The following is a 25,797-nucleotide window of genomic DNA, read 5'->3' as shown; positions in this document are numbered from 1 at the left end:
CTGTGGATTTGGGCCCGTGCTATGGCAGTCGGGTAGGAGGCAGCGCTCGTAACTGCCTGCTCCACAAGGAACGTGTAGACCAGGGGCACATTCAGAACCAGCAAACCAAACACGTACGAACCTCAGAGCGGCCAGGCGGGGTCAGACCCAAGGCCCGTCCAGCCCAGGGTCCTGTTCTCCGACTGGCCAGCGCCAGGTGCCCCGAGGGAGTGAACAGAACCAGGAACCATCACGTGATCCCTCCCCTGTCGCCCATTCCCAGCCTCTGACACGCAGAGACTAGGGACACCCTCACCGCCCAGCCTGGCTAACAGCCACTGATGGACCTAACCTCCAGGAATCTATCTAGCTCTTTTTTGAACTCTGTTAAAGTCCTGTTCTTCACCACATCCTCTGGCAGGGAGTTCCACAGATTAACTGTGTGCTGAGTGGGAAAAAAACTTCCTTTTGTTTGTTTTAAACCTGCCGCGTATTCATTTCATTTGCTGACCCCTCGTTCCTATGCTATGGGAACAAATAAATAACTTCTCCAGATTCGCTTTCTCCACACCAGTCACGATTTTATAGATCTCTCATATCCCCCGGTCTCCTGTTTTGTAGGCTGAAAAGGCCCAGTCTTTTTAATCTGCCCAAACGGCAGCAATAATCTCTGGTGCCCTTTTCTGAACTATTTTCAGTGCCAGAATATTTTGTTTCGAGGTGAGGTGGCCACGTCTGTACCCAGTGTTCAAGCTGTGGGCGTCCCATGGCAAGAAGCTATTTTCTCTCTCATTCTCCATCCCTTTTTGAATGACTCCTCACAGCCGGTTTGCGTTGTGATGGCTGCTGCCCGCGGAGCGGACGTTTCGGAGAACTCTCCACACGACTCTGAGATCTCTCTGGGGTCGCAGCTGTTTTAGTCCCCGTGGGTCTGTGCGTAGGGCTGGGATTCTGCCTCACTTCCCACTCATCACCATTCACGTGCCCCTCTCTTGCCCAGTCTCCTCGTTTTGTGACCTGTTGCCCACGTGCGGGTCTGACCGTTCCCAGGCAGGCCCCTCAGAGGGGCGTTGGCGTCTCCCAGTGTCAGCCAGGGCTTCTTGCTGGGCCATCCGCCTTGAACCGCCCCCCGTGCGCTGGCCAGAGCTCTCAGGGAGCCTCCCGGCCCCAGCGCTGAAATCAGGGAGACGCCAACGCCCAGCGCTGCAAAGCGCCAGGGTGCACCGGCCGGGGCGTGTTCCCAGCCCGTAAGCTCCTCAGAGGCGCCAGGACCCACTCGGGACAAGCTCCGGTGCACACAGACCAGGGCAGCACCAGCACTCTGTGCACTCAGGGCTCTGTCAGACCCGTCCCGCTGGGGTTCAGCGTGAGGTGCCTGGTCTGGGCAGTGCCCGAGGGTCGGGTCCCAGCCCTGCGGGGGCGGCCGAGCCGGCGGGCGCGCTCCAGAGGGTCCCAGCCCTGCGGGGGCGGCCGAGCCGGCGGCCGCGCTCCAGAGGGTCCCAGCCCTGCGGGGGCGGCCGAGCCGGCGGCCGCGCTCCAGAGGGTCCCAGCCCTGCGGGGGCGGCCGAGCCGGCGGGCGCGCTCCAGAGGGTCCCAGCCCTGCGGGGGCGGCCGAGCCGGCGGGCGCGCTCCAGAGGGTCCCAGCCCTGCGGGGGCGGCCGAGCCGGCGGGCGCGCTCCAGTGGGTCCCAGCCCTGCGGGGGCGGCCGAGCCGGCGGGCGCGCTCCAGAGGGTCCCAGCCCTGCGGGGGCGGCCGAGCCGGCGGGCGCGCTCCAGAGGGTCCCAGCCCTGCGGGGGCGGCCGAGCCGGCGGGCGCGCTCCAGAGGGTCCCAGCCCTGCGGGGGCGGCCGAGCCGGCGGGCGCGCTCCAGAGGGTCCCAGCCCTGCGGGGGCGGCCGAGCCGGCGGGCGCGCTCCAGTGGGTCTCAGCACAGGCCAGCCCTTGGCAGGAGGCTGGCCAGGCCCCCTGCTCATCCTGTTCCCATGCTCGGCAGGTGCGGAAGGAAGCCCAGCACGGAGTCTGCTCCGTCCTCCGGGGCAGCGAGTTCATGTTTGGCGACGCGGCCCCCGCACACCACCCGGCCGCGCTGTCCACAGCCAAGTTCTGTGTGCAGGAGATCGAGAGGTCTGGAGGTACGGGAGGGGCGTGGGCACAGGGTGGGGTGTGGCGGGACACAGCTGTGGGGGTATGGGGCGCATGGCTATAGGGTGCAAGGAGGGGTGGGAACGGGAGGGAGTGTGGGACACCCAGCTAGGAGGGTAGGAATGGGAGGGAGATAGGACGCGCAGCCTGAGGGAGTGCATGGGGCACACTGCTGGGGCGGTGGGGACAAGAGGGGGCGCACGGGGCCCACAGCGGGCAGGGAATCAGGAAGGGGTGTGGGGCACCCAGCGGGGGGGGTGAGAACAGGAGGGGGCACAGCGGGGGGGTGGGAACAGGAGGGGGCGCACAGGGCACACAGTGGGGGCGGTGGGAACAAGAGGGGGTGCACAGCAGGGGGGTGGGAAGGCCGGCGTGCCCTGTGGTCCCTGGTGGGGTGTTGGGTCCCTTGGCCCCGCGCTGCGCCTGGCCCGGTGGGTTCGGGGGCCGGTCGTGGGCCCTGGCCCGCCGGGCAGCGACTGTCCTGCGCTCACCCTGCCCATTCCCCAGGCTCCAGGGAGGCCACCAGCACCCTGCACGTCCTGGCCCTGCTGCGGGCCCTGCTGCCCTGCCTGCCCCTCGCCGCGGTGAAGAGCTGCTGTGAGACCCTGCTGCGCATCATGACTCTCAGCCACGTGGTGAGCGGGAGCCGGGGCCACGCTGGGCGGGGTCGGGAAGGGGGCCCTGGGGCAGCGGGAGGGGGCAGGGGTCTCCGGCGGGGCCGGGCGTGACCCGTGGAGCTCAGTGGGGCGTAGCCCCCCTGCTCCCAACCCCTGTCCCTTGCAGCTGGTGACGGCGAGCGCCATGCAGGCCTTCCACAGCCTCTTCAGCGCCAGACCGGGCCCGGCCTGCCTGTCGGCCGAGCTCAACGCCCGCATCATCACCGTGAGTGGGGCAGGGTGGGCTGAAAGGCATGGGGCCCTGGGTGGGGCTGAAGGGGGTGGGGGGTGGGCAGTAGGCGGGCTGAGAGGAGGGGTCACGGCAGGGGCTGGGCAGTAGCGGGCTGAGAGGAGGGGTCACGGCAGGGGGTGGGGGGCGGGGGCTGGGCAGTAGCGGGCTGAGAGGAGGGGTCACGGCAGGGGGTGGGGGCTGGGCAGTAGTGGGCTGTGGGGGGCGGGGGCTGGGCAGTAGCGGGCATCTCTCACTCTGCCTACCCTGCGCTGCCAGGCCCTGCACGACTACGTGCCCAGCGAGAGTGACCTGCAGCCGCTGCTGGCCTGGCTGGCCGTCATGGAGGCAGCGCACAGCAACCTGGCCAGGTACCGGGCAGGGCCCACCTGGGGCAGCAGGGTCCTCGGGGGAGGAGGGGCTGGGGTGAGGGGGGTTGGCTGGGAGCGCTGGAGCTACTGGGGACAACCGGAGTCCTTGTGGGGGAAGGCACTGGATGTGGGAGGGGTTTGGTGCTGAGTGGGGACTGGAGGGAGGGGTCTGGTGCTGGGGGTGGGGACTGGAGGGAGGGGTCTGGTGCTGGGGGCGGGGACTGGAGGGAGGGGTTCGGTGCTGGGGGCGGGGACTGCAGGGAGGGGTCTGGTGCTGGGGGCGGGGCTCGGTGCTGGGGGTGGGGACTGGAGGGAGGGGTTCGGTGCTGGGGGCGGGGACTGCAGGGAGGGGTCTGGTGCTGGGGGTGGGGCTCGGTGCTGGGGGTGGGGACTGGAGGGAGGGGTCTGGTGCTGGGGGCGGGGACTGGAGGGAGGGGTCTGGTGCTGGGGGTGGGGACTGGAGGGAGGGGTCTGGTGCTGGGGGCGGGGTTCGGTGCTGGGGGCGGGGACTGGAGGGAGGGGTCTGGTGCTGGGGGTGGGGCTCGGTGCTGGGGGCGGGGACTGGAGGGAGGGGTCTGGTGCTGGGGGCGGGGACTGGGTGGGGCGTGGGCTGTCCCTGGTGCTGGACCCTCTCTCTCTTGCAGGCTGCAGAGGGACCTGTGCTGGGGGCACCTCCCCCGCCTCTTCACGGCCGCCATGAGCTGCTTCCTGTCCCCGCACCCGCAGGTGGTGGCGGCCGCGGCGCAGACGCTCCAGGTACGGTCGCAGCTGCCCCCCCCGGCCGGGCTGTGGGCGGTTTGGCGGCTGTTCAGCCCCCACGGGGGGCAGGGCTGGGTGTGCAGCCTCGGGGCCCCGGCGAGCTGCCCCCACTGCTCCCTTGCGGGCCCTCGGGGCTGGGGGGCCGTGGCTGACCCCCTTGTCCCGCCCCAGGCCCTCCTGCGCGAATGCGTGGCTCCCCACGTGGCCGAGCTGGGGCCCGTCTCTGCCTCTGGACCCGCCTCCCATCTCTGCAGGATGTTCAGGTGAGAGGGGGCTGGGGGGCCCGCCCGTCCGGCTCTCGGCCTGCCCCGAGGGCCCGGCGGTGCTGACTGGCGCTCTGCTGCAGGGCGGTGGAAGAGGGCCTGTCGTACCGGTTCCACGCGGCGTGGGGCTCCGTGCTGCAGGTGCTGCGGGCGTTCTTCGAGGCGTGTGGGCGGCAGTGCCACTCCTTCATGAGGAAGGTGAGGAGCCGGGAGAGGCCTGGGCAGGGGGGCTGGGAGGGGGGCCCCCGGGCATGGGCCTGGCAGGTGGAGGCTGGGGGAGCCGGTCGGTCACGCTGGCTCCTCAGACTCTGGCGTTTGGGTGGCGAGCGGGTGCCGGAGCCAGCCCTGGGCTGCCCTACACTGCCGCAGCCCGCCGGAGGGGGTGAGCGTGCTGGCTCCCTGCTGCCCGGAGCCCGTTGCTATGCCTCAGGCTGCACGGCCTGGCTCTGCCGCCCTGCCCCCACGCTCCGGGCAGAAGCAGATGCCATGCGCTGTCCTGGGGCTCAGCGGTTCGCGTGAGACCTGGCCCCCTCCCTGCGCGCTCTGCCTGCTATGGGTCAGTGTGGGACTCGGGCTGCGCTCCTCCCCAGAGGCAGCTGCATCCCCATGGCCACTCCTGGAGCGCGTGGGCGGAGGAGTTCTCGGGCTGTGGCCCTGCGTGGCAGTGTTTCGGCAGGGTGGGGCGACACGCCGGCCCAAATGCAGGCTGCTCCCTGGCCCGTTGGTGACTGCCCTGCGGGCTGCGGGGGACTCTGGCTGACTGCCCCATCTGCCTCCGCAGTGTCTCCAGTCGCTGTGCGACCTGCGCCAGTCCCCGCACTTCCCCCACACCAGCGAGCTGGACCGTGCGGTGGGGGCTGCCGTGGCCAGCATGGGCCCCGAGGTGCTGCTACAAGCCGTGGCCCTGGAGATAGACGGCTCCGAGTGAGTAAAGCCTGGAGCAAGGGCTCTTGGGGGGACGCTCGAGAGGCTCGATTGAGGGTGACAAGTATCGGGGAGCCGTGTGAGTCGGGATCTGCACAGCGCCGAGGCGTCCTGTGGCCCCTTAGTGGGTCTTCGCCCACGAGAGCTCCTGCGCCGATCGGCCTGTGCCACAGGACGCCTCGGCGCAATGGAGGGCGAATGGCTGAGTGCCAGGACTCCTCACAGCCCGAGCCCGGGTCCTCTGCGAGGCACCAAGCCAGCCCCGCCGAGCACGCCTGTTCCCCCTCTGGCCCCCAAGCAGCCTCACAAGCAAATCCCCTCGCGCCCCGGCGCTCCCTGTGCCCCCCAGCCCCCCTCACACCCATCCCCCACCTCCCCTCAGGCACCCCAGTGTTCCATGTGCCCCCCAGTTCCACCCTTACACAGGAGAGAGGTTCTAACCCATCCCCCACCTCCCCTCAGACACCCCAGTGCTCCCTGTGCCCCCAGCCCCCCTTACACAGGGGAGAGGTTATAACCCATCCCCCACCTCCCCTCAGACACCCCAGTGCTCCCTGTGCCCCCAGCCCCCCTTACACAGGGGAGAGGTTATAACCCATCCCCCACCTCCCCTCAGGCACCCCAGTGCTCCCTGTGCCCCCCAGCCCCCCTCACACCCATCCCCCACCTCCCCTCAGACACCCCAGTGCTCCCTGTGCCCCCCAGCCCCCCTCACACCCATCCCCCACCTCCCCTCAGACACCCCAGTGCTCCCTGTGCCCCCCAGCCCCCCTCACACCCATCCCCCACCTCCCCTCAGGCACCCCAGTGTTCCATGTGCCCCCCAGTTCCACCCTTACACAGGAGAGAGGTTCTAACCCATCCCCCACCTCCCCTCAGACACCCCAGTGCTCCCTGTGCCCCCCAGCCCCCTCTCACACAGGGGAGAGGTTATAACCCATCCCCCACCTCCCCTCACACACCCCAGTGTTCCATGTGCCCCCCAGCCCCCCTCACACAGGGGAGAGGTTCTAACCCATCCCCCACCTCCCCTCACACACCCCAGTGCTCCCTGTGCCCCCCAGCCCCCCTCACACAGGGGAGAGGTGATAACCCATCCCCCACCTCCCCTCAGACACCCCAGTGCTCCCTGTGCCCCCCAGCCCCCCTTACACAGGGGAGAGGTTATAACCCATCCCCCACCTCCCCTCACACACCCCAGTGCTCCCTGTGCCCCCCAGCCCCCCTCACACAGGGGAGAGGTTCTAACCCATCCCCCACCTCCCCTCACACACCCCAGTGCTCCCTGTGCCCCCCAGCCCCCCTCACACAGGGGAGAGGTTATAACCCATCCCCCACCTCCCCTCAGACACCCCAGCGCTCCCTGTGCCCCCCAGCCCCCCCTTACACAGGGGAGAGGTTATAACCCATCCCCCACCTCCCCTCACACACCCCAGCGCTCCCTGTGCCCCCCAGCCCCCCCTTACACAGGGGAGAGGTTATAACCCATCCCCCACCTCCCCTCACACACCCCAGCGCTCCCTGTGCCCCCCAGCCCCCCTCACACAGGGGAGAGGTTCTAACGCATCCCCCACCTCCCCTCACACACCCCAGCGCTCCCTGTGCCCCCCAGCCCCCCTCACACAGGGGAGAGGTTCTAACCCATCCCCCACCTCCCCTCTCACACCCCAGCGCTCCCTGTGCCCCCCAGCCCCCCTCACACAGGGGAGAGGTTCTAACGCATCCCCCACCTCCCCTCAGACACCCCAGCGCTCCCTGTGCCCCCCAGCCCCCCTCACACAGGGGAGAGGTTCTAACCCATCCCCCACCTCCCCTCAGACACCCCAGTGCTCCCTGTGCCCCCCAGCCCCCCTTACACAGGGGAGAGGTTCTAACGCATCCCCCACCTCCCCTCAGACACCCCAGCGCTCCCTGTGCCCCCCAGCCCCCCTCACACAGGGGAGAGGTTATAACCCATCCCCCACCTCCCCTCAGACACCCCAGTGCTCCCTGTGCCCCCCAGCCCCCCTCACACAGGGGAGAGGTTCTAACGCATCCCCCACCTCCCCTCAGACACCCCAGCGCTCCCTGTGCCCCCCAGCCCCCCTCACACAGGGGAGAGGTTATAACCCATCCCCCACCTCCCCTCAGACACCCCAGTGCTCCCTGTGCCCCCCAGCCCCCCTCACACAGGGGAGAGGTTCTAACGCATCCCCCACCTCCCCTCACACACCCCAGCGCTCCCTGTGCCCCCCAGCCCCCCTCACACAGGGGAGAGGTTCTAACGCATCCCCCACCTCCCCTCACACACCCCAGCGCTCCCTGTGCCCCCCAGCCCCCCTCACACAGGGGAGAGGTTATAACCCATCCCCCACCTCCCCTCTCACACCCCAGCGCTCCCTGTGCCCCCCAGCCCCCCTCACACAGGGGAGAGGTTCTAACGCATCCCCCACCTCCCCTCAGACACCCCAGCGCTCCCTGTGCCCCCCAGACCCCCTCACACAGGGGAGAGGTTCTAACCCATCCCCCACCTCCCCTCAGACACCCCAGTGCTCCCTGTGCCCCCCAGCCCCCCTTACACAGGGGAGAGGTTATAACGCATCCCCCACCTCCCCTCAGACACCCCAGTGCTCCCTGTGCCCCCCAGCCCCCCTCACACAGGGGAGAGGTTATAACCCATCCCCCACCTCCCCTCAGACACCCCAGTGCTCCCTGTGCCCCCCAGCCCCCCCCCCCCCCCCCCCCCCCCCCCCTCACACAGGGGAGAGGTTCTAACGCATCCCCCACCTCCCCTCAGACACCCCAGCGCTCCCTGTACCCCCCCAACGCCCCCTCACACAGGGGAGAGGTTATAACCCATCCCCCACCTCCCCTCAGACACCCCAGTGCTCCCTGTGCCCCCCAGCCCCCTTACACAGGGGAGAGGTGATAACCCATCCCCCACCTCCCCTCAGACACCCCAGTGCTCCCTGTGCACTCCCAGCCCCCCTTACACAGGGGAGAGGTTATAACCCATCCCCCACCTCCCCTCAGACACCCCAGTGCTCCCTGTGCCCCCCAGCCCCCCTCACACAGGGGAGAGGTTATAACCCATCCCCCACCTCCCCTCAGACACCCCAGTGCTCCCTGTGCACTCCCAGCCCCCCTTACACAGGGGAGAGGTTATAACCCATTCCCCACCTCCCCTCACACACCCCAGCGCTCCCTGTGCCCCCCAGCCCCCCTCACACAGGGGAGAGGTTATAACCCATCCCCCACCTCCCCTCACACACCCCAGCGCTCCCTGTGCCCCCCAGCCCCCCTCACACAGGGGAGAGGTTATAACCCATCCCCCACCTCCCCTCACACACCCCAGCGCTCCCTGTGCCCCCCCAGCCCCCCTCACACAGGGGAGAGGTTCTAACACATCCCCCACCTCCCCTCACACACCCCAGTGCTCCCTGTGCCCCCCAGCCCCCCTTACACAGGGGAGAGGTTATAACCCATCCCCCACCTCCCCTCACACACCCCAGCGCTCCCTGTGCCCCCCAACCTCCCTCACACAGGGGAGAGGTTCTAACCCATCCCCCACCTCCCCTCAGACACCCCAGTGCTCCCTGTGCCCCCCCAACGCCCCCTCACACAGGGGAGAGGTTATAACCCATCCCCCACCTCCCCTCAGACACCCCAGTGCTCCCTGTGCCCCCCAGCCCCCTTTACACAGGGGAGAGGTTATAACCCATCCCCCACCTCCCCTCACACACCCCAGCGCTCCCTGTGCCCCCCAGCCCCCCTCACACAGGGGAGAGGTGATAACCCATCCCCCACCTCCCCTCACACACCCCAGCGCTCCCTGTGCCCCCCAGCCCCCCTCACACAGGGGAGAGGTTATAACCCATCCCCCACCTCCCCTCACACACCCCAGCACTCCCTGTGCCCCCCAGTCTCCCCTCACACAGGGGAGAGGTTATAACCCATCCCCCCACCTCCCCTCAGACACCCCAGTGCTCCCTGTGCCCCCCCAACGCCCCCTCACACAGGGGAGAGGTTATAGCCCATCCCCCACCTCCCCTCACACACCCCAGCACTCCCTGTGCACTCCCAGCCCCCCTCACACAGGGGAGAGGTTCTAACCCATCCCCCATCTCCCCTCACACACCCCAGCGATCCCTGTGCCCCCCAGCCCCCCTCACACAGGGGAGAGGTTATAACCCATCCCCCCACCTCCCCTCATACACCCCAGTGCTCCCTGTGCCCCCCAGCCCCCCCTCACACAGGGGAGAGGTGATAACCCATCCCCTACCTCCCAGCAGGTTCCCCCCGTCCCAAAGGCCCAGGCATCTCCAATCTCCGGGGTTACTCACAGAGCGAGAGGCTGACGCGCCAGCCGCAGAGTTCGGGGGGCAGGCTGGTAGCAGAGAAGGGACAAACGACTACGCCGACCTCTGTGTTCAGAGCTTCGGGTCCTAGCACGGAGCCTTGGGGAAGCCGGGTTGAGGAGGAACCCCAGGGCCATGGGGAGGGGCTCCCCTGTGTGCGTCTGTCCTAAGCTGGAGTCCGGAGGCCCATGGGCGGGTCCATGCAGGGCTCCATTCTCTGCAGGCGGACGCCAGGCCCACACTACCGACGTGTAGGCAAGTCCAGCCGGTGCCACGCGGCCCGGCTGCCAGAGCCCTGCCCTGCCCATGACGTTCTCGCTCTTTTTCGGAGCCTCGGGCAGGTCCCGGGAGCGGCCCCCAGGCTGGGTGGGTCCCGGGTCCCGCGGATCTGAGGGGGCGGCAGGCGTGTCCCACTGCCCCTCACCCGTGTGCTTCCTGCAGAGAGACGCTGGATTTCCCCCGCAGCTGGCTGCTGCCGGTGCTCCGGGACCACGTCCAGGACACGCGCCTCGGCTTCTTCACCAGCTACTTCCTGCCCCTGGCGGCCTCCCTGCAACGCAGAGGTAACGGGGGAGGTGCAGCCGGGGCAGCGTTCGCAGGGCTGTGGGCCCTTCCCCTCAGCCCTCTGCGGGATGTGGCCCCCTCGCTGGGCGTGGTCCCTGGGGGCAGGCAGGCTGAATAGCTGCACCCTGGCCTGTCTCCTACAGGTGCAGAGGCCGCCCTCTGGGTACCTGGCTCTGCCCTGCTGCCTGGTGTGCCCAGAGCCTGCCCATGGCCCCCCGGGGTGCCCAGTGGCTGGGCTAACGCTGGGTGCCAGGGTGTAACCCAGGGCTTTCCCGGTGGGCGCTGCCGCCTGGCGTGGCAGGGGTGGTGTGGGGTGGGGTGGCGGGGCATTGCCCTGGGGGAGGAGTCTGCTGCTGCAGGACGCGGGGACGTTGTGGCGAGCGGGTCTGGCCGGAGCCGCGGGGGGCGGGTCCAGGCATCCCCTGCAGCCGTCACCATCTCCCTTGTCTCTGCTGCAGCTGCGGAGCTGGCACAGGCCGGGAAGAGTCTGGAGTCCAAGCTCTATGACACGCTGCAGTGGCAGGTGAGGGGTTCGCGGGGGGGCCGTTGGGCCTGGGGCTGGCAGCTAGGCTGGCTGTCTGTGCTGTGGGGCTGGGGGCTGGGGCCCCTCCCTCCCTTCAGCCGCCTCCTTTCCCTGCAGATCTGGACCCTGCTACCCGGCTTCTGCACCAGGCCCACGGACGTGGTGGCCTCCTTCAAGGGGCTGGCGCGGACGCTGGGCACCGCCATCAGCGAGCGGGCAGACCTGCGGCTCACCGTGTGCCAGGCCCTGCGCACGCTTATCGGAAAGGGCTGCCCCACGGGTAAGGGCCGGGGCTGGGCTGGGGCCGGGCTGGGGCTGGGGCTGGGCCCCGTGCAGAGCCTCATGCCGTGTGCCCCTCCCCAGATGCCGAGCGGGCCGAGGTCGCCCGCTTTGCCAAGAACTTCCTGCCCATCCTGTTCAACGTGTACAGCCAGCCGGGAGAGGCGGGGGGCGCGGCCCATCGGCGCGCCGTGCTGGACACCGTCCGCGTCTACCTGACCATCGCTGACCAGCAGGTGAGGTGGGGGCCTGCTGCGGGGCCAGGCCTGGGGGGGGTCGCTGTGCAGCTGCTGGGCTGGGGAGGAGCCCCTCCGCCCAGGCAGCGGGGCCGGGGGCAGGGCTGGGGGTGCCCCATGTGCGCTGACCCGGGCGGGTGGCCCATCCCCCCTGCAGATGGTGTGCGGGTTCCTGGAGAAAGCCAGCGAGAAACTGAGCAGCCCGGAGAGCCCCGAGTCCACCAGGTAAGGCGGCGGTCGAGCGCCGGCCCAGGCCCTCGGGGGCAGCGGGTGAAGCCCTAGGACGGGGGCGGGTTGGCCTGTGCAGTGGGGACCTGGCCCCCAGCCCCCCTCCGTCCGGCTTCTGCCCCTCCCAGCTCCAGGCCGGCGGCGCGGTGGGGGGGTGCTGGGTGGGCGGGAGGGGTCCTGGCCTGGGGCCACGTCAGGCTGTTTGGGCAGAGCCCTCCCGTGCCCAAGGCCCCCGCATCCCCCTGCCGCCCCCCCCCGCCAGCAGGGCTGAGCCCCCTTCTCCGCGGCAGGCTCTCCATCCTGGACCTGATCGTCGCCATGGCGCCCTACGCCGACGAGCCCTCCCTCAGCGCCCTCTACCGCACCATCCAGCCCGCCCTGCAGGTGAGTCTGGGGCCGGGCCCCGGGGGACGATCCCGCCTGCTCCCCTGCCGGGCTGGAGGCAGCCTGGCTCCTGCCGCCTCTCCCACGTCCTGGGAGGGGGCTCTGCTGGCCCTGGCTCTGCGCAGTGGGGGAGGCGCTGGCACTGGGTGGCAGATGGACACGGCTGGCTCCGGGCAGGGGCCGGGCTGTGGGCAGGGTCTGGGCTGGCTGCGGGGGGGGGGGGGGGTGTCTCGGCCGGCTCCGGGCAGGGGCTGGGCTGCGGGGCGGGGGGGGGGGGGGTCTCTCTGCCGGCTCCGGGCAGGGGCTGGGCTGCAGGCAGGTCTCGGCTGATGCCACCTGGCGCCGTGTGCCCGCAGAGCAAGGAGCACAGGCTGCAGAAGAAGGCGTACCGCGTGCTGGAGGAGGTGTGCGCTGCCCCCCAGGGCCCCTGCCAGGCCTTCGTCCAGAGCCACCTGGAGGAGCTGAAGAGCGATCTGCTGGGCTCTCTCCAGAGCGTCGCCTCCCCCGCCAAGAGGGTGAGGCTGGGGGGTCTGGGTGGGGCGGCCCTGGCCGAACACTATGGACGGGGGTGGGCGAATGCAGGCCTGTCTCTCGAGGCCTGACGGGGCTGTCTTGCTCCCCTCCCCAGCCACGGCTGAAGTGCCTCTTCCACGTGGTGAAGCAGCTGCCGGCTGCGCACGAGGACTTCGTCACGGCCCTGGTGCCAGAGGTGAGCGGGGGGGTCACATTCCAGGTTCCTGCTTGGCTGACCCATTGATGTGCAAAATAAATTTTGTTCTGTGCACCGAGGCATGCGCAGACGTGCACCACCCGCGGGAACGCTGCCGGCTGCGGATGCTGCTAATTAGTCGTGTCCCGGCTTGGCCCCGGGGGTCTGGGTGGGAGGGCGCATGCTGACTGGTGGGGGGGCAGAGGGTGGCCTGGCGGGGAGGGCGCCGGCACTGACAGGTCTGTGCGCCGCCAGGTGATTCTCTGCACCAAGGAGGTGTCGGTGGGGGCCCGCAAGAACGCCTTCCTGCTGCTGGTGGAGATGGGGCAGGCCTTCCTCCGCTTCGGCCCCACGCCAGAAGGTGAGCCGGCCCGCTCCCCTCCCTGCCTCTGCCACGGCCTCCCCACTGCTAACTCACTGGTCCAGCCGGGAGCTGCCGCCTTCCCCCTCTCCCCGTGGGGCACAGAGGCCTGTCCTGCATGGCCTTGCCCCTCTGCCCCGGCAGACGTGCCTCCCAGCCCCTGGCGCTGGGCTAACGCGGAGCCTCCCTTCCTGCGCAGGCGCCATGCAGCGGTTCCTGCTCCTGGTCTGTGCGGGGCTGACGGGCTCCGTCGCCATGATCAGCTGCACGGTGCTGGCGCTGACCCGCCTCTTCTTCCAGTTCAAAGGTGCGTCGGGGGGCTAGGCAGGGAGGGGGGTTTGGGGTTGGAGCGGGGCCCTGGGTTCCTCCACAGATGCCTAGAGCCAGGCCCGGGGCCGGGTCGCACCTGGCAGCACCTGCACACTGCCCTGGCCCAGAGGCTAGGGGGTGCTGAGACCTGGCAGTAGGCGGGGCTAATGGGATGGCCCCGCCCACCCACAGGCTCCGCCCCCCGTGATGGTATCAGGAGCTCCAAGATCCCCCCCTTCCCCCCCAGGCTGGTTCTGCGCCAGCGAGAGCATGCTGCCCGGCTCCCCCCCTTCCCCCCCAGGCTGGTTCTGCGCCAGCGAGAGCATGCTGCCCGGCTCCCCCCCTTCCGCCCCAGGCTGGTTCTGCGCCAGGGAGAGCATGCTGCCCGGCTCCCCCCCTTGCCCCCCAGGCTGGTTCTGCGCCAGCGAGAGCATGCTGCCCGGCTCCCCCCCTTCCCCCCAGGCTGGTTCTGCGCCAGCGAGAGCATGCTGCCCGGCTCCCCCCCTTCCCCCCCAGGCTGGTTCTGCGCCAGGGAGAGCATGCTGCCCGGCTCCCCCCCTTGCCCCCCAGGCTGGTTCTGCGCCAGCGAGAGCATGCTGCCCGGCTCCCCCCCTTCCCCCCCAGGCTGGTTCTGCGCCAGGGAGAGCATGCTGCCCGGCTCCCCCCCTTCCCCCCCAGGCTGGTTCTGCGCCAGCGAGAGCATGCTGCCCGGCTCCCCCCCTTCCCCCCCAGGCTGGTTCTGCGCCAGCGAGAGCATGCTGCCCGGCTCCCCCCCTTGCCCCCCAGGCTGGTTCTGCGCCAGGGAGAGCATGCTGCCCGGCTCCCCCCACTGCTGCCCCCTCTCCCCGGCCTGAGCCCTCTGCCTCTTGCAGATCTCATGGGGCTGGCGGCGGCGGAGCAGCTGCTGCGGAACATCTGCCTGCTGTTGGGCTCGCGCACGCGGGACGTGGTCAAGGCGGCGCTGGGCTTCCTCAAGGTGGCGCTGCTGCTGGACACCCAGCTGCTGGCCACCCACGTCCAGATGATGGTGAGGGGGCTGGGTGCTTGCACCTGCCGACCAGTAGTGGGGAGGGGAGCACGGGAGGGGGCGCAGTGGGGGAGGTGCCGTCCCGGGGGGAGGGAGCAGAGTGGGAGGGGGCCGTCCTTGGGGGAGGGAACACGGGGGGGGGGATGCCGTGCTGGGGGGGAGCACAGTGGTGGGGGTGCCATCCCTGGAGGAGGGAACACGGGGGGGGGGGATGCCGTGCTGGGGGGAGCACAGTGGTGGGGGTGCCATCCCTGGAGGAGGGAGCACGGGGGGGGTGCCGTCCCCGGAGGCGGGGAGCACGGTCGGGGTGGGGGCGCCGTCCCGGGGCCGGAGGGTGACGCTCTGTCCCGGCAGCTGGAGGCCCTGGGGCGCCTGACAGACGACATGAGGCGTCACTTCCGCATGAAGCTCAGGAACCTCTTCACCAAGTTCATCCGCAAGTTCGGGTGAGTGGGGCCGGGCGGGTGGGGCTGGCGCTCGGGTGCTGCCCACGGCTGAGCCTCAGGACAGCAGGGCGGGGGGCATATGGGCTCTTGCCCTTCTCCCTGGGCTTTGAACAGGGGTAGGGGGGGTGCTAAAGCAACAGGTGGGGGGCTGTGCCGGGCAGGTGGGGTGTGGGGGAGACGCTCTGTGTCGGGGGGCCGATGGGGGGGCTGTGCCGGGCAGGTGGGGTGTGGGGGAGCCGCTCTGTGTCGGGGGGCCGATGGGGGGGGCTGTGCCGGGCAGGTGGGGTGTGGGGGAGCTGCTGTGTCGGGGGGCCGATGGGGGGGCTGTGCCGGGCAGGTGGGGTGTGGGGGAGCCGCTCTGTGTCGGGGGGCCGATGGGGGGGCTGTGCCGGGCAGGTGGGGTGTGGGGGAGTCGCTCTGTGTTGGGGGGGGCTCTGCCGGGCAGGTGGGGTGTGGGGGAGACGCTCTGTGTCGGGGGAGCGATGGGGGGGCTGTGCCGGGCAGGTGGGGTGTGGGGGAGACGCTCTGTGTCGGGGGGGCGATGGGGGGGCTGTGCCGGGCAGGTGGGGTGTGGGGGAGCCGCTCTGTGTCGGGCGGGCGATGGGGGGGGCTGTGCCGGGCAGGTGGGGTGTGGGGGAGCCGCTCTGTGTCGGGGGGGCGATGGGGGGGGCCTCTGCCGGGCGATGGGGGGGGGCTCTGCCGGGCAGGTGGGGTGTGGGGGAGACGCTCTGTGTCGGGGGGGCGATGGGGGGGCTCTGCCGGGCAGGTGGGGTGTGGGGGAGCCGCTCTGTCGGGGGGGCGATGGGGGGGGGCTCTGCCGGGCAGGTGGGGTGTGGGGGAGCCGCTCTGTGTCGGGGGGGCGATGGGGGGGCTCTGCCGGGCAGGTGGGGTGTGGGGGAGCCGCTCTGTGTCGGGGGGGCGATGGGGGGGCTCTGCCGGGCAGGTGGGGTGTGGGGGATACGCTCTGTGTCGGGGGGGCGATGGGGGGGCTCTGCCGGGCAGGTGGGGTGTGGGGGAGCCGCTCTGTGTCGGGGGGGCGATGGGGGGGCTGTGCCGGGCAGGTGGGGTGTGGGGGAGCCGCTCTGTGTCGGGGGGGCGATGGGGGGGGCCTCTGCCGGGCGATGGGGGGGGGCTCTGCCGGGCAGGTGGGGTGTGGGGGAGCCGCTCTGTGTCGGGGGAGCGATGGGGGGGGCCTCTGCCGGGCGATGGGGGGGGGGCTCTGCCGGGCAGGTGGGGTGTGGGGGAGCCGCTCTGTGTCGGGGGGACGATGGGGGGGCTGTGCCGGGCAGGTGGGGTGTGGGGGAGCCGCTCTGTGTCGGGGGGACGATGGGGGGGCTGTGCCGGGCAGGTGGGGTGTGGGGGAGCCGCTCTGTGTCGGGGGGGCGATGGGGGGGGCTGTGCCGGGCAGGTGGGGTGTGGGGGAGCCGCTCTGTGTCGGGGGGGCGATGGGGGGGGCTCTGCCGGGCAGGTGGGGTGTGGGGGAGCCGCTCTGTGTCGGGGGGGCGATGGGGGGGGCTCTGCCGGGCAGGTGGGGTGTGGGGGAGCCGCTCTGTGTCGGGGGGGCGATGGGGGGGGCTCTGCCGGGCAGGTGGGGTGTGGGGGAGCCGCTCTGTGTCGGGGGGGCGATGGGGGGGCTCTGCCGGGCAGGTGGGGTGTGGGGGAGCCGCTCTGTGTCGGGGGGGCGATGGGGGGGGCTCTGCCGGGCAGGTGGGGTGTGGGGGAGCTGCTCTGTGTCGGGGGGGCGATGGGGGGGCCCTCTGCCGGGCGATGGGGGGGGGCTCTGCCGGGCAGGTGGGGTGTGGGGGAGCCGCTCTGTGTCGGGGGGGCGATGGGGGGGGCTCTGCCGGGCAGGTGGGGTGTGGGGGAGCCGCTCTGTGTCGGGGGGGCGATGGGGGGGCTCTGCCGGGCAGGTGGGGTGTGGGGGAGCTGCTCTGTGTCGGGGGGGCGATGGGGGGGCCCTCTGCCGGGCGATGGGGGGGGGCTCTGCCGGGCAGGTGGGGTGTGGGGGAGCCGCTGTGTCGGGGGGGCGATGGGGGGGCTGTGCCGGGCAGGTGGGGTGTGGGGGAGCCGCTCTGTGTCGGGGGGACGATGGGGGGGCTGTGCCGGGCAGGTGGGGTGTGGGGGAGCCGCTCTGTGTCGGGGGGGCGATGGGGGGGCTCTGCCGGGCAGGTGGGGTGTGGGGGAGCCGCTCTGTGTCGGGGGGGCGATGGGGGGGCTCTGCCGGGCAGGTGGGGTGTGGGGGAGCCGCTCTGTGTCGGGGGGGCGATGGGGGGGCTCTGCCGGGCAGGTGGGGTGTGGGGGAGCTGCTCTGTGTCGGGGGGGCGATGGGGGGGCCCTCTGCCGGGCGATGGGGGGGGGCTCTGCCGGGCAGGTGGGGTGTGGGGGAGCCGCTGTGTCGGGGGGGCGATGGGGGGGCTGTGCCGGGCAGGTGGGGTGTGGGGGAGCCGCTCTGTGTCGGGGGGACGATGGGGGGGCTGTGCCGGGCAGGTGGGGTGTGGGGGAGCCGCTCTGTGTCGGGGGGGCGATGGGGGGGCTCTGCCGGGCAGGTGGGGTGTGGGGGAGCCGCTCTGTGTCGGGGGGGCGATGGGGGGGGCTCTGCCGGGCAGGTGGGGTGTGGGGGAGCCGCTCTGTGTCGGGGGGGCGATGGGGGGGCCCTCTGCCGGGCGATGGGGGGGGGCTCTGCCGGGCAGGTGGGGTGTGGGGGAGCCGCTGTGTCGGGGGGGCGATGGGGGGGCTGTGCCGGGCAGGGGTTCCTGATCTCACGCTCCCCGCAGCTTGGAGCTGGTGCAGGGGCTGCTGCCTGCCGAGTTCCACAGGGTGCTGGCGAACATCCGCAAGGCCGAGGCGCGGAGCCGCAAGCAGCGAGCCCTGAAGCAGGCGGGGGGCGAGGGGGCCGCAGCGCCCCAGCCCAGAGGAGAGAGGTACAGCCGGGGCAGCCCATGGGCCCAGGGCCTGGCACGTGGAGAGCCCAGACGTGGCGCTGCTTGGCTTGTCCCTTAGGAGACTTGTGCAGCAGGGCTGGGGGGGCTGTGCTGGGGGCTCTGGTGCCTGGGCTTGTGGGGGGGCGGGTTTGGCCAGAGGGCCGGGATGTGGGGGAAGGGGAGGGTCTGGTGCCCAGAGGGCCGGGCTGGGGGGCGGGTTTGGCCAGAGGGCCGGGATGTGGGGGAAGGGGAGGGTCTGGTGCCCAGAGGGCCGGGCTGGGGGGCGGGTTTGGCCAGAGGGCCGGGATTGGGGGAAGGGGAGGGTCTGGTGCCCAGAGGGCCGGGCTGGGGGGCGGGTTTGGCCAGAGGGCCGGGATTGGGGGAAGGGGAGGGTCTGGTGCCCAGAGGGCCGGGCTGGGGTCGGGTTTGGCCAGAGGGCCGGGATTGGGGGAAGGGGAGGGTCTGGTGCCCAGAGGGCCGGGCTGGGGGGCGGGTTTGGCCAGAGGGCCGGGATGTGGGGGAAGGGGAGGGTCTGGTGCCCAGAGGGCCGGGCTGGGGGGCGGGTTTGGCCAGAGGGCCGGGATGTGGGGGAAGGGGAGGGTCTGGTGCCCAGAGGGCCGGGCTGGGGGGCGGGTTTGGCCAGAGGGCCGGGATGTGGGGGAAGGGGAGGGTCTGGTGCCCAGAGGGCCGGGCTGGGGGGCGGGTTTGGCCAGAGGGCCGGGATGTGGGGGAAGGGGAGGGTCTGGTGCCCAGAGGGCCGGGCTGGGGGGCGGGTTTGGCCAGAGGGCCGGGATGTGGGGGAAGGGGAGGGTCTGGTGCCCAGAGGGCCGGGCTGGGGGGCGGGTTTGGCCAGAGGGCCGGGATGTGGGGGAAGGGCAGGGTCTGGTGCCCAGAGGGCCGGGCTGGGGGGTGGGTTTGGCCAGAGGCCCAGGCTTGGGGCCGGAGGGGGGTCTGGCTTTGCCCTGTCCCGCCCCCTTGCACGGTCTCTCCCTGCCCCAGCCTGGAGGAGCTCCTGGCCGACTCGGACACGGACTCGGAGGAGGGGGAGAGGCGCCTCGGGAAGGAGCAGAGGAAGCAGGCGCGGCGGAAGGGCCAGGCCTGGCTGAAGGAGGGTGAAGGGGACGAGCCCCTCAACTTCCTGGACCCCAACGTGGCCCAGCGGGTGCTGGGTAAGGAGCAGCTCGTGCGCTGTGGCAGGACGGGCCGGGGCTCAGCCACCAGCCAGGGAACCATGGCCACTGCCCCCGCTGTCTGGGTCACCCCCATGCGCAGTGGCTGGGGCGTGGGGAGCTGCGCACAGTGGGGAGACCCGCGGCTGTGCCGGAGCTGGGCACGGTCCCAGCCCGGGCCCTTCCTGGCCCTAGCCCGGTGTGCCTGGGCCGGGGGCGCCTGGCTCGCTAACCCTCCCTCTCTCGGCTGAGCCAGCTACGAAGCCGGGCGGCAGCAGGGCCCGCAGAGCGAGCCAGGACTTCCAGGTGTCCGCGGACGGGCGCCTGATCATCCGCGAGGACCCGGAGGACGAGGATGATGCGGGAGCCAAAGGTACTGACCAGGCTGGGGGAGGCAGGGGCCTGGATCCCATATGGAGGCGCCAGCGTCTGGCTGCCCCCTCCCAGCCCCAGTGCCCGCAGCTGGCGTGGGCCGCTCAATGGCTCTGGGGTGGCCCCTTGCCGGGCACCATTGCAGCCTGGGCAGGGTGCCTCTGCTGCCAAAGCCGCTCTGGGCCCCCCAAGAGCCGTCAGGCTTTCATGGAGCCCTGTCGGGCCCCGAGCTGCCCTCCATTTGGTGGGGGCCAGCCCTGGTGCTGGGTGGGCATGGGGCCCTGGCTCCCAGCTCTGACCCGGCTGTTCTTTGCTCCAGGCGTGGATGAGGAGATGGCCGACCTGATGCAGGAAGTGGGGATCCGGAGTGTAAGTACCAGGGCTGGGCGCCTGCCCCAGGGCTGCGGGAGGGCTGCGGCCCCCGGACTGAGACAGCCGCTCTGGCCCAGGGCTCTGCTCGGTGTCTCCAGCAAAGCAGATCCCGGGGCCCCGGCCGCTCCCGGCTGACCTGGCCCCTCTCTGCAGAAGAAGGCTCAGAAGCGCCGGTTCCGGGAGGAGGCGGAGGACGAGGAGCCGGAGGCCGGGACTCAGGCGCAGTACAGAGGTGAGTCCAGAGCGCACGACGCCGTCTCCGGGGTGCGGGGCTGGCCGGCCTGCTCCCGGTGAGCAGCCTGTGCCCAGGTGCTGGCATTGGCTTCCCCGCCCGGGCTGGCTCCTGGGCAGCGGGATCTACGCAGGAGCGTGGGGCTTGGGGCTCAGTCACTCCAGCCTGGGGTCCCCGGGGCAGCATGCAGGGGGTGAGCGGCCCAGCTCTGTGCTGGTCCCTGTGGACCCCTGGCTTTCGCCCTTCCCCGTCAGCTTCACGTCCGTGCCAGGAGCGACCGGGCAGCCGAGATCTGCACCCAGCTGGGCGCCCGTGCGGTGACAGGCCCAGGGCAAGTCGTGGCAAAGCAGCCTGGTCGCTCTGGGGCCGGGTAACAGGCCTCGTGCAGGGGAAGCGGTAGATGTGGAGTTCCTCAAGGGTCTGTTTTGGGACCCGTACTATTCAATATCTTCATCAATGATGTAGATATTGGGATAGAGAGTACGCTTATTAAGTTTGCAGATGATACCAAACTGGGTGGGGTTGCGACTTCTTTGGAGGATAGGGACATAATTCAAAATGACCTTAGCAAGTTAGAGAAATGGTCAGAGGTAAACAGGATGAGGTTTAATAAAGAGAAATGCAAAGTGCTCCACTTAGGAAGGAACAATCAGTTCCATACATACAAGATGGGAAGCGACTGTCTAGGAAGGAGCATGGCGGAAAGGGATCTAGGGGTCATAGTGGACCACAAGTTGAATATGAGTCAACAGTGTGATGCTGTTGCAAAAAAAGCAAATATGATTCTAGGTTGTATCAACAGGTGTGTTGTAAGCAAAACTCGTGAAGTCATTCTGCCGCTCTACTCTGCACTAGTTAGGCCTCAGCTGGAGTACTGTGTCCAGTTCTGGGCGCCACATTTCAAGAAAGATGTGGAGAAATTGGAAAGGGTACAGAGAAGAGCGACAAGAATGATTAAAGGTCTAGAGAACATGACCTATGAAGCCAGGCTTCATGAACTGGGCTTGTTTAGTTTGGAAAAAAGAAGATTAAGGGGGGACATGATAGCGGTTTTCAAATATCTAAAAGGGTGTCACAAGGAGGAAGGCGAAAATTTGTTCCTCTTGGTTTCTGAGGACAGGACAAGGAGTAATGGGCTTAAAGTGCAGCAGGGGAGGTTTAGATTGGACATTAGGAAAAAATTCCTAACTGTCAGGGTGGTCAAATATTGGAATAAATTGCCAAGGGAGGTGGTGGAATCTCCCTCTCTGGAGATATTTAAGAACAGGTTAGATAGACATCTGTCAGGGATGGTGTAGACGGAGCTTGATCCTGCCTTGAGGGCGGGGGGCTGGACTCGATGACCTCTCGAGGTCCCTTCCAGTCCTATTATTCTATGATTCTATGATTCTATGTGCTGTGTCTAGACCAGGCCTGTGGGCTGGATCCAGCCCGCCAAGCCACCGCGTCCGGCCCGTGGAGGCAGGGGGAGCCCCAGGCAGAAACCCGGCTGCAGGGCTTCTTTCTGTTTCAGCCTGCAGGGGAGGGGGCGTTTTCGGAGCCACTCCACCTCAGCACATTCGCATGGGCCCCTGGGTTCTGGCAGAAGCCGGCCAATGGGAGCTGCTTGTTGGAATAACAGGCAGCCAAGAAGAACCACGCCCCTGTCCTGGGCTCAGTTATTCATGAGGCACATGGCCAGGCAGGCTGGCTGGAAGCGTTTTAAGCTCGGCAGGCAGGCGAGATTGGCAGCTGGCGAATAAGTCTCTTGGCCACAGCCTGCTTCTGGCGCTGCAGCCCTTTCCTGTCCCAACCCTCTGCCCCCTCGCCCCCAACATACCCAAACCCTCTGGCCCCCTCTTACCCCCACACCCCCTCCCAGATCTGGCACCCCAGTCTTCTGCCCCAGATCACAATCCCCTCCTGCCCTAGGTCACAACCTCCTGCTTCACCCCAACTCCCTCCCAGACTCTGGTCTCCCTCCAGCACCCCAGTCTCTTACTCCAAGCTCCCTTCTGCACCCCACCTCCATCCCAGACCTCACCTCTGCATTAATAGCATGGAAGAGTACGGCCCTCGACCACTTTCCAAAACCTTGGCGTGCACCCCTCCCCCCATCAAAAATTATTGCCCAGCCCTGCTCTAGACTTGATTAAGGAATTTAATACAGTCCCACATGATCTTCTCATTAACAACCGAGATGGGACTTACTGTGAGGTGGGTGCGTAACTGGCTGCATGGCTGTTCTCAGAGAGGAGTTAACGGTTCCCAGTCCTGCTGGAAGAGCAGAACAAGGGGGTTCCACAGGGCTCTGGTCTGGGACCGGGTCTCCAATATCTTCATCAACGATTTGGATACTGGCAGAGAGAGGACGCTTATTGAGTCTGCAGATGATACAAGCTGGGAGGGGTGGCGAGAGCTTTGGGGGCAGGGTCAGAATTCCAACTGATCTGGACAAACCGGAGAAAGGGTCTGGGGTCAATGGGATGAAGTTTAATAAGGACAAATGCCAAGTGCTCCACTTGGGAAGGATCGATCCATTTCACACACACAATGGGAAGCGACAGTCTTGGAAGGAGCCCAAAGGGGATGGATCTAGGGGGTCAGGGACCGCAAGCTAAATATGAGTCAAACGTGCTTCTGGGCTGCACTAACAGGAGTGTGTGAGCAAGACACGAGGAGTCGTTCTCCCGCTCTGCTCTGCGCTGGTCAGGCCTCAGCTGGAGTCTTGTGTCCAGGTCTGGGCACCGCGTGGCAGGACAGATGTGGAGAAATGGGAGAGGGGCCAGAGAAGAGCAACAAGAACGAGGAAGGGTTTAGAGAACATGAGCTCTGAGGGAGGCGGAAGGAACTGGGCTTGTTTAGTTTGGAAAGGAGAAGACAGAGGGGCCATGAGAGCGGTGTTCAAGTATCTAAAAGGGCGTCACATGGGGGGGGGGAATTGTTCCCCTTGGCCTCTGGGGACAGGACAAGCAGGAAGGGGCTTAAACTGCAGCCAGGGAGGTTGAGGTTGGACATTAGGAAAAACTTCCTGCCTGTCGGGGGGGTTCCACGCTGGAATCAGTTGCCTGGGGAGGCTGTGGAATCTCCTTCCCTGGAGACATTTCAGAGCAGGCTGGACACACATCTCTCAGGGATGGCCTAGATGGGGCTGGGTCCTGCTGACTGGACTTGATGACCTCTCGAGATCCCTTCCAGTAGTATGATCTCGTCCCCTCCCCCCAAAATCTTGGCCCGGAGCTGCCTCTGATGCATGTTTTGCTGCTGTTTTTAAGCTGGAGGCTCCGGCATCCACCGGCGGCTGGGCATGGGGCCGGCGCTTGGGGCAGACTACAAGGCCAAGGTAAGGAGGTCCTGGCGGTGGGCTCTCGGTGGGCAGGCTGAGGGTCCCGTGCTGTGGTGTGGAGCAAAGCTGATCCTGGAGGGGAGGAGGTTGTCCCTCACGGCCTCCTGTCCAGGGCCTTTGGGGGCTCCCCTGGGAGGGAGCAGGTGGTGGGCCAGCGCCCCCAGAGGCAGCGTGTGGGCCTGGCGCAGCAGGAGGAATCGGCTGCTTGGGGCTGAGCCATTCCCTGGCGAGGGTTTCCCAGCCTGGAGCTGCAGCTTGCCTGGATGTCAGCATGTCTGGCCATGGGTGCCGGGGCCTTGCCTGGGGGGCTCCGGGGCATGTTCCTTGCTGCTCTTTCCCTGCCCTTGGAGTTTCCTGGCCTGGCTGCCTCCCTGGACCAGGTCCCTGCTGTGCTGGCGGGCTCGGCGGATGCCCCCGAGCTGAGGGTGTCACAGGGCAGGATCTCTGCTGGCCTTGTGGCTATATCGGGGCCCATGTCACCTGCTGTGCTGGCTCCTGACCCCCCCCCCCATCTGCTCCCCAGAAAGGCCGAGGCGACATGAAGAAGAAAGGCCAGCTGGACCCCTACGCCTACATCCCACTGAACAGAGCCAAGCTCAACCGAAGGTGCGACTGGGGGAGTGTGGGGGGCTGGGCCCGGAGCTGCTGGGCCTGGAGGTCTCCTGGGGCCGTGACGACTCTAAGGCTGGGGTGGGAGTAGATGCCCTGTGCGCTGTAACGCCTGTGCATGGTGCTGCAGCTCGGAGCCAGTGCCCCCTGCTGGGACAGGCTGGGGCTGGAATGGCCTGGAGCTCCCCCCCCCCCCACAGCGCCCCCTGCTGGGACAGGCTGGGGCTGGAATGGCCTGGAGCTCCCCCCCCCCACAGCGCCCCCTGCTGGGACAGGCTGGGGCTGGAATGGCCTGGAGCTCCCCCCCCCCCCCCACAGCGCCCCCTGCTGGGACAGGCTGGGGCTGGAATGGCCTGGAGCTCCCCCCCCCCCCACAGCGCCCCCTGCTGGGACAGGCTGGGGCTGGGGCTGGAATGGCCTGGAGCTCTCCCCCCCCCAGCGCCCCCTGCTAGGACAGGCTGGGGCTGGAATGGCCTGGAGCTCCCCCCCACAGTGCCCCCTACTGGGACAGGCTGGGGCTGGAATGGCCTGGAGCTCCCCCCCACAGTGCCCCCTGCTGGGACAGGCTGGGGCTGGGGCTGGGGCTGGAATGGCCTGGAGCTCTCCCCCCCCAGCGCCCCCTGCTAGGACAGGCTGGGGCTGGAATGGCCTGGAGCTCTCCCCCCCCAGCGCCCCCTGCTAGGACAGGCTGGGGCTGGAATGGCCTGGAGCTCCCCCCCCCACAGCGCCCCCTACTGGGACAGGCTGGGGCTGGAATGGCCTGGAGCTCTCCCCCTCCCCCCCCACAGCGCCCCCTGCTGGGACAGGCTGGGGCTGGAATGGCCTGGAGCTCTCCCCCTCCCCCCCACAGCGCCCCCTGCTGGGACAGGTTGGGGCTGGAATGGCCTGGAGCTCTCCCCCCCCCCACAGCGCCCCCTGCTGGGACAGGCTGGGGCTGGAATGGCCTGGAGCTCCCCCCCCCCCCCCACAGCGCCCCCTGCTGGGACAGGCTGGGGCTGGAATGGCCTGGAGCTCTCCCCCTCCCCCCCACAGCGCCCCCTGCTGGGACAGGTTGGGGCTGGAATGGCCTGGAGCTCTTTTCCCCTCCTCGCTCCCCACAGCGCCCCCTGCTGGGTGAGGCTGGGCTGGCGCGGTTGGGACTCCGTGGGGCTGCCTGCGGGCAGGGTTGCTCTGACCCGTGCGCTCTGCTCCTCCCCTGCCCAGGAAGAAGGCAAAGATGCAGGGGCAGTTCAGGGGCCTGATGACGGGGGCCCAGCGGGGCGCGCAGACCGGGCGCAAGCATCGCCAGAAGGACCGTCGGGTGTGAGCCGCAGCCCCCGGGACTGTCAGCCGCCCCTTTGCCCCTGGCCAGCCCGTCCCCGGCCCACCCAGAGCCCGCCCCGGCCGGTGGCTCTGGGGTGGGGCAGGGCGGGCTCTCAGCGTGGCCCTGCTGGGGTGATGGAGGCTGCGTGAGAGGCTGGTTGTTCCGGACACTGGTGGGCAGGCGCTGGGCCCTCCGTTTTTGGGAGGAGGAAGCCACTTTGGGCAGCTCTGGCCTGGCATAGAGAGCAATAAACACGGTGCCCACCTCCCCCTGCTCCCTCGCCATCTCTCCCGCCAGCAGGCCCTGCCCCCCCCGGGGCCTGGCAATGGGAGTTCTACCCCTGCCCGGGGCAAGCTCCCCCACACCTCTGGGGGGCTGTAAACGTACTCGCTGGCTCGTGGGGCAGAGCGCCTGCCTGCTGGGCAGCTGCCCCCCCAGCCTGTCCCGTCCCTGTGCCCGGCCGGGGGGCCTGTGGGACACGGGGCTGGGTGGCGGCTGGCCGGGCGTGCAGAGATGGCTGGGCTGGGTTGGCGGCAGAGGCTGGGCCAGGCAACAGGGGAGGGGGGACACTGCTGCAGAACCTTCCCCCCCATGGCCCTGTCTTGGACCAGAGTTCTTGGTAGCCTGGGCAAGGGCCGGAGAGGCGGGGCAGCGGGCAGGCAGGAGGTGGCAGGATCTGGCCTGAGCTGAGCAGTCTGCCAGGGCAGGCCAGGCCCCGCCCCAGCTGTGGGTCCGTGTGGGGTGATCGCAGCGGGTCCGTGGGGCGGTGC

The 25,797-nt window shown here is 69.1% G+C and overlaps 1 protein-coding gene across 1 annotated transcript in view; it reads left to right on the top strand.

Annotated features, from left to right (window-relative positions):
* Window positions 1-25,294, top strand: part of RRP12 (ribosomal RNA processing 12 homolog) — a 30,105-nt gene extending 4,811 nt beyond the window's left edge. The window contains exons 7-34 of the mRNA XM_089780287.1: window positions 1,971-2,109; window positions 2,627-2,754; window positions 2,903-3,001; window positions 3,284-3,375; window positions 4,020-4,131; window positions 4,306-4,397; window positions 4,481-4,595; window positions 5,179-5,321; window positions 10,100-10,221; window positions 10,681-10,745; window positions 10,863-11,025; window positions 11,109-11,260; window positions 11,418-11,485; window positions 11,779-11,872; window positions 12,229-12,387; window positions 12,501-12,581; window positions 12,837-12,942; window positions 13,142-13,249; window positions 14,124-14,278; window positions 14,633-14,724; window positions 17,499-17,645; window positions 18,645-18,814; window positions 19,071-19,187; window positions 19,506-19,555; window positions 19,712-19,790; window positions 23,045-23,112; window positions 23,639-23,721; window positions 24,928-25,294. Of these exons, the coding sequence (XP_089636413.1) occupies window positions 1,971-2,109; window positions 2,627-2,754; window positions 2,903-3,001; window positions 3,284-3,375; window positions 4,020-4,131; window positions 4,306-4,397; window positions 4,481-4,595; window positions 5,179-5,321; window positions 10,100-10,221; window positions 10,681-10,745; window positions 10,863-11,025; window positions 11,109-11,260; window positions 11,418-11,485; window positions 11,779-11,872; window positions 12,229-12,387; window positions 12,501-12,581; window positions 12,837-12,942; window positions 13,142-13,249; window positions 14,124-14,278; window positions 14,633-14,724; window positions 17,499-17,645; window positions 18,645-18,814; window positions 19,071-19,187; window positions 19,506-19,555; window positions 19,712-19,790; window positions 23,045-23,112; window positions 23,639-23,721; window positions 24,928-25,030 (3,102 nt within the window). The 3' untranslated portion in view covers window positions 25,031-25,294. The remainder of the gene's footprint in view (window positions 1-1,970; window positions 2,110-2,626; window positions 2,755-2,902; window positions 3,002-3,283; window positions 3,376-4,019; window positions 4,132-4,305; window positions 4,398-4,480; window positions 4,596-5,178; window positions 5,322-10,099; window positions 10,222-10,680; window positions 10,746-10,862; window positions 11,026-11,108; window positions 11,261-11,417; window positions 11,486-11,778; window positions 11,873-12,228; window positions 12,388-12,500; window positions 12,582-12,836; window positions 12,943-13,141; window positions 13,250-14,123; window positions 14,279-14,632; window positions 14,725-17,498; window positions 17,646-18,644; window positions 18,815-19,070; window positions 19,188-19,505; window positions 19,556-19,711; window positions 19,791-23,044; window positions 23,113-23,638; window positions 23,722-24,927) is intronic.
* The last annotated feature ends 503 nt before the right edge of the window (window positions 25,295-25,797 follow it).

Source organism: Pelodiscus sinensis, chromosome 8 (genome assembly GCF_052426305.1).
Source record: "Pelodiscus sinensis isolate ZL-2025 chromosome 8, ASM5242630v1, whole genome shotgun sequence".
Classification (NCBI taxonomy): Eukaryota; Metazoa; Chordata; order Testudines; family Trionychidae; genus Pelodiscus; species Pelodiscus sinensis.
The sequence above is the reverse complement of the archived record's forward strand: the minus strand, read 5'-3'. Positions and strand labels throughout refer to the sequence as shown.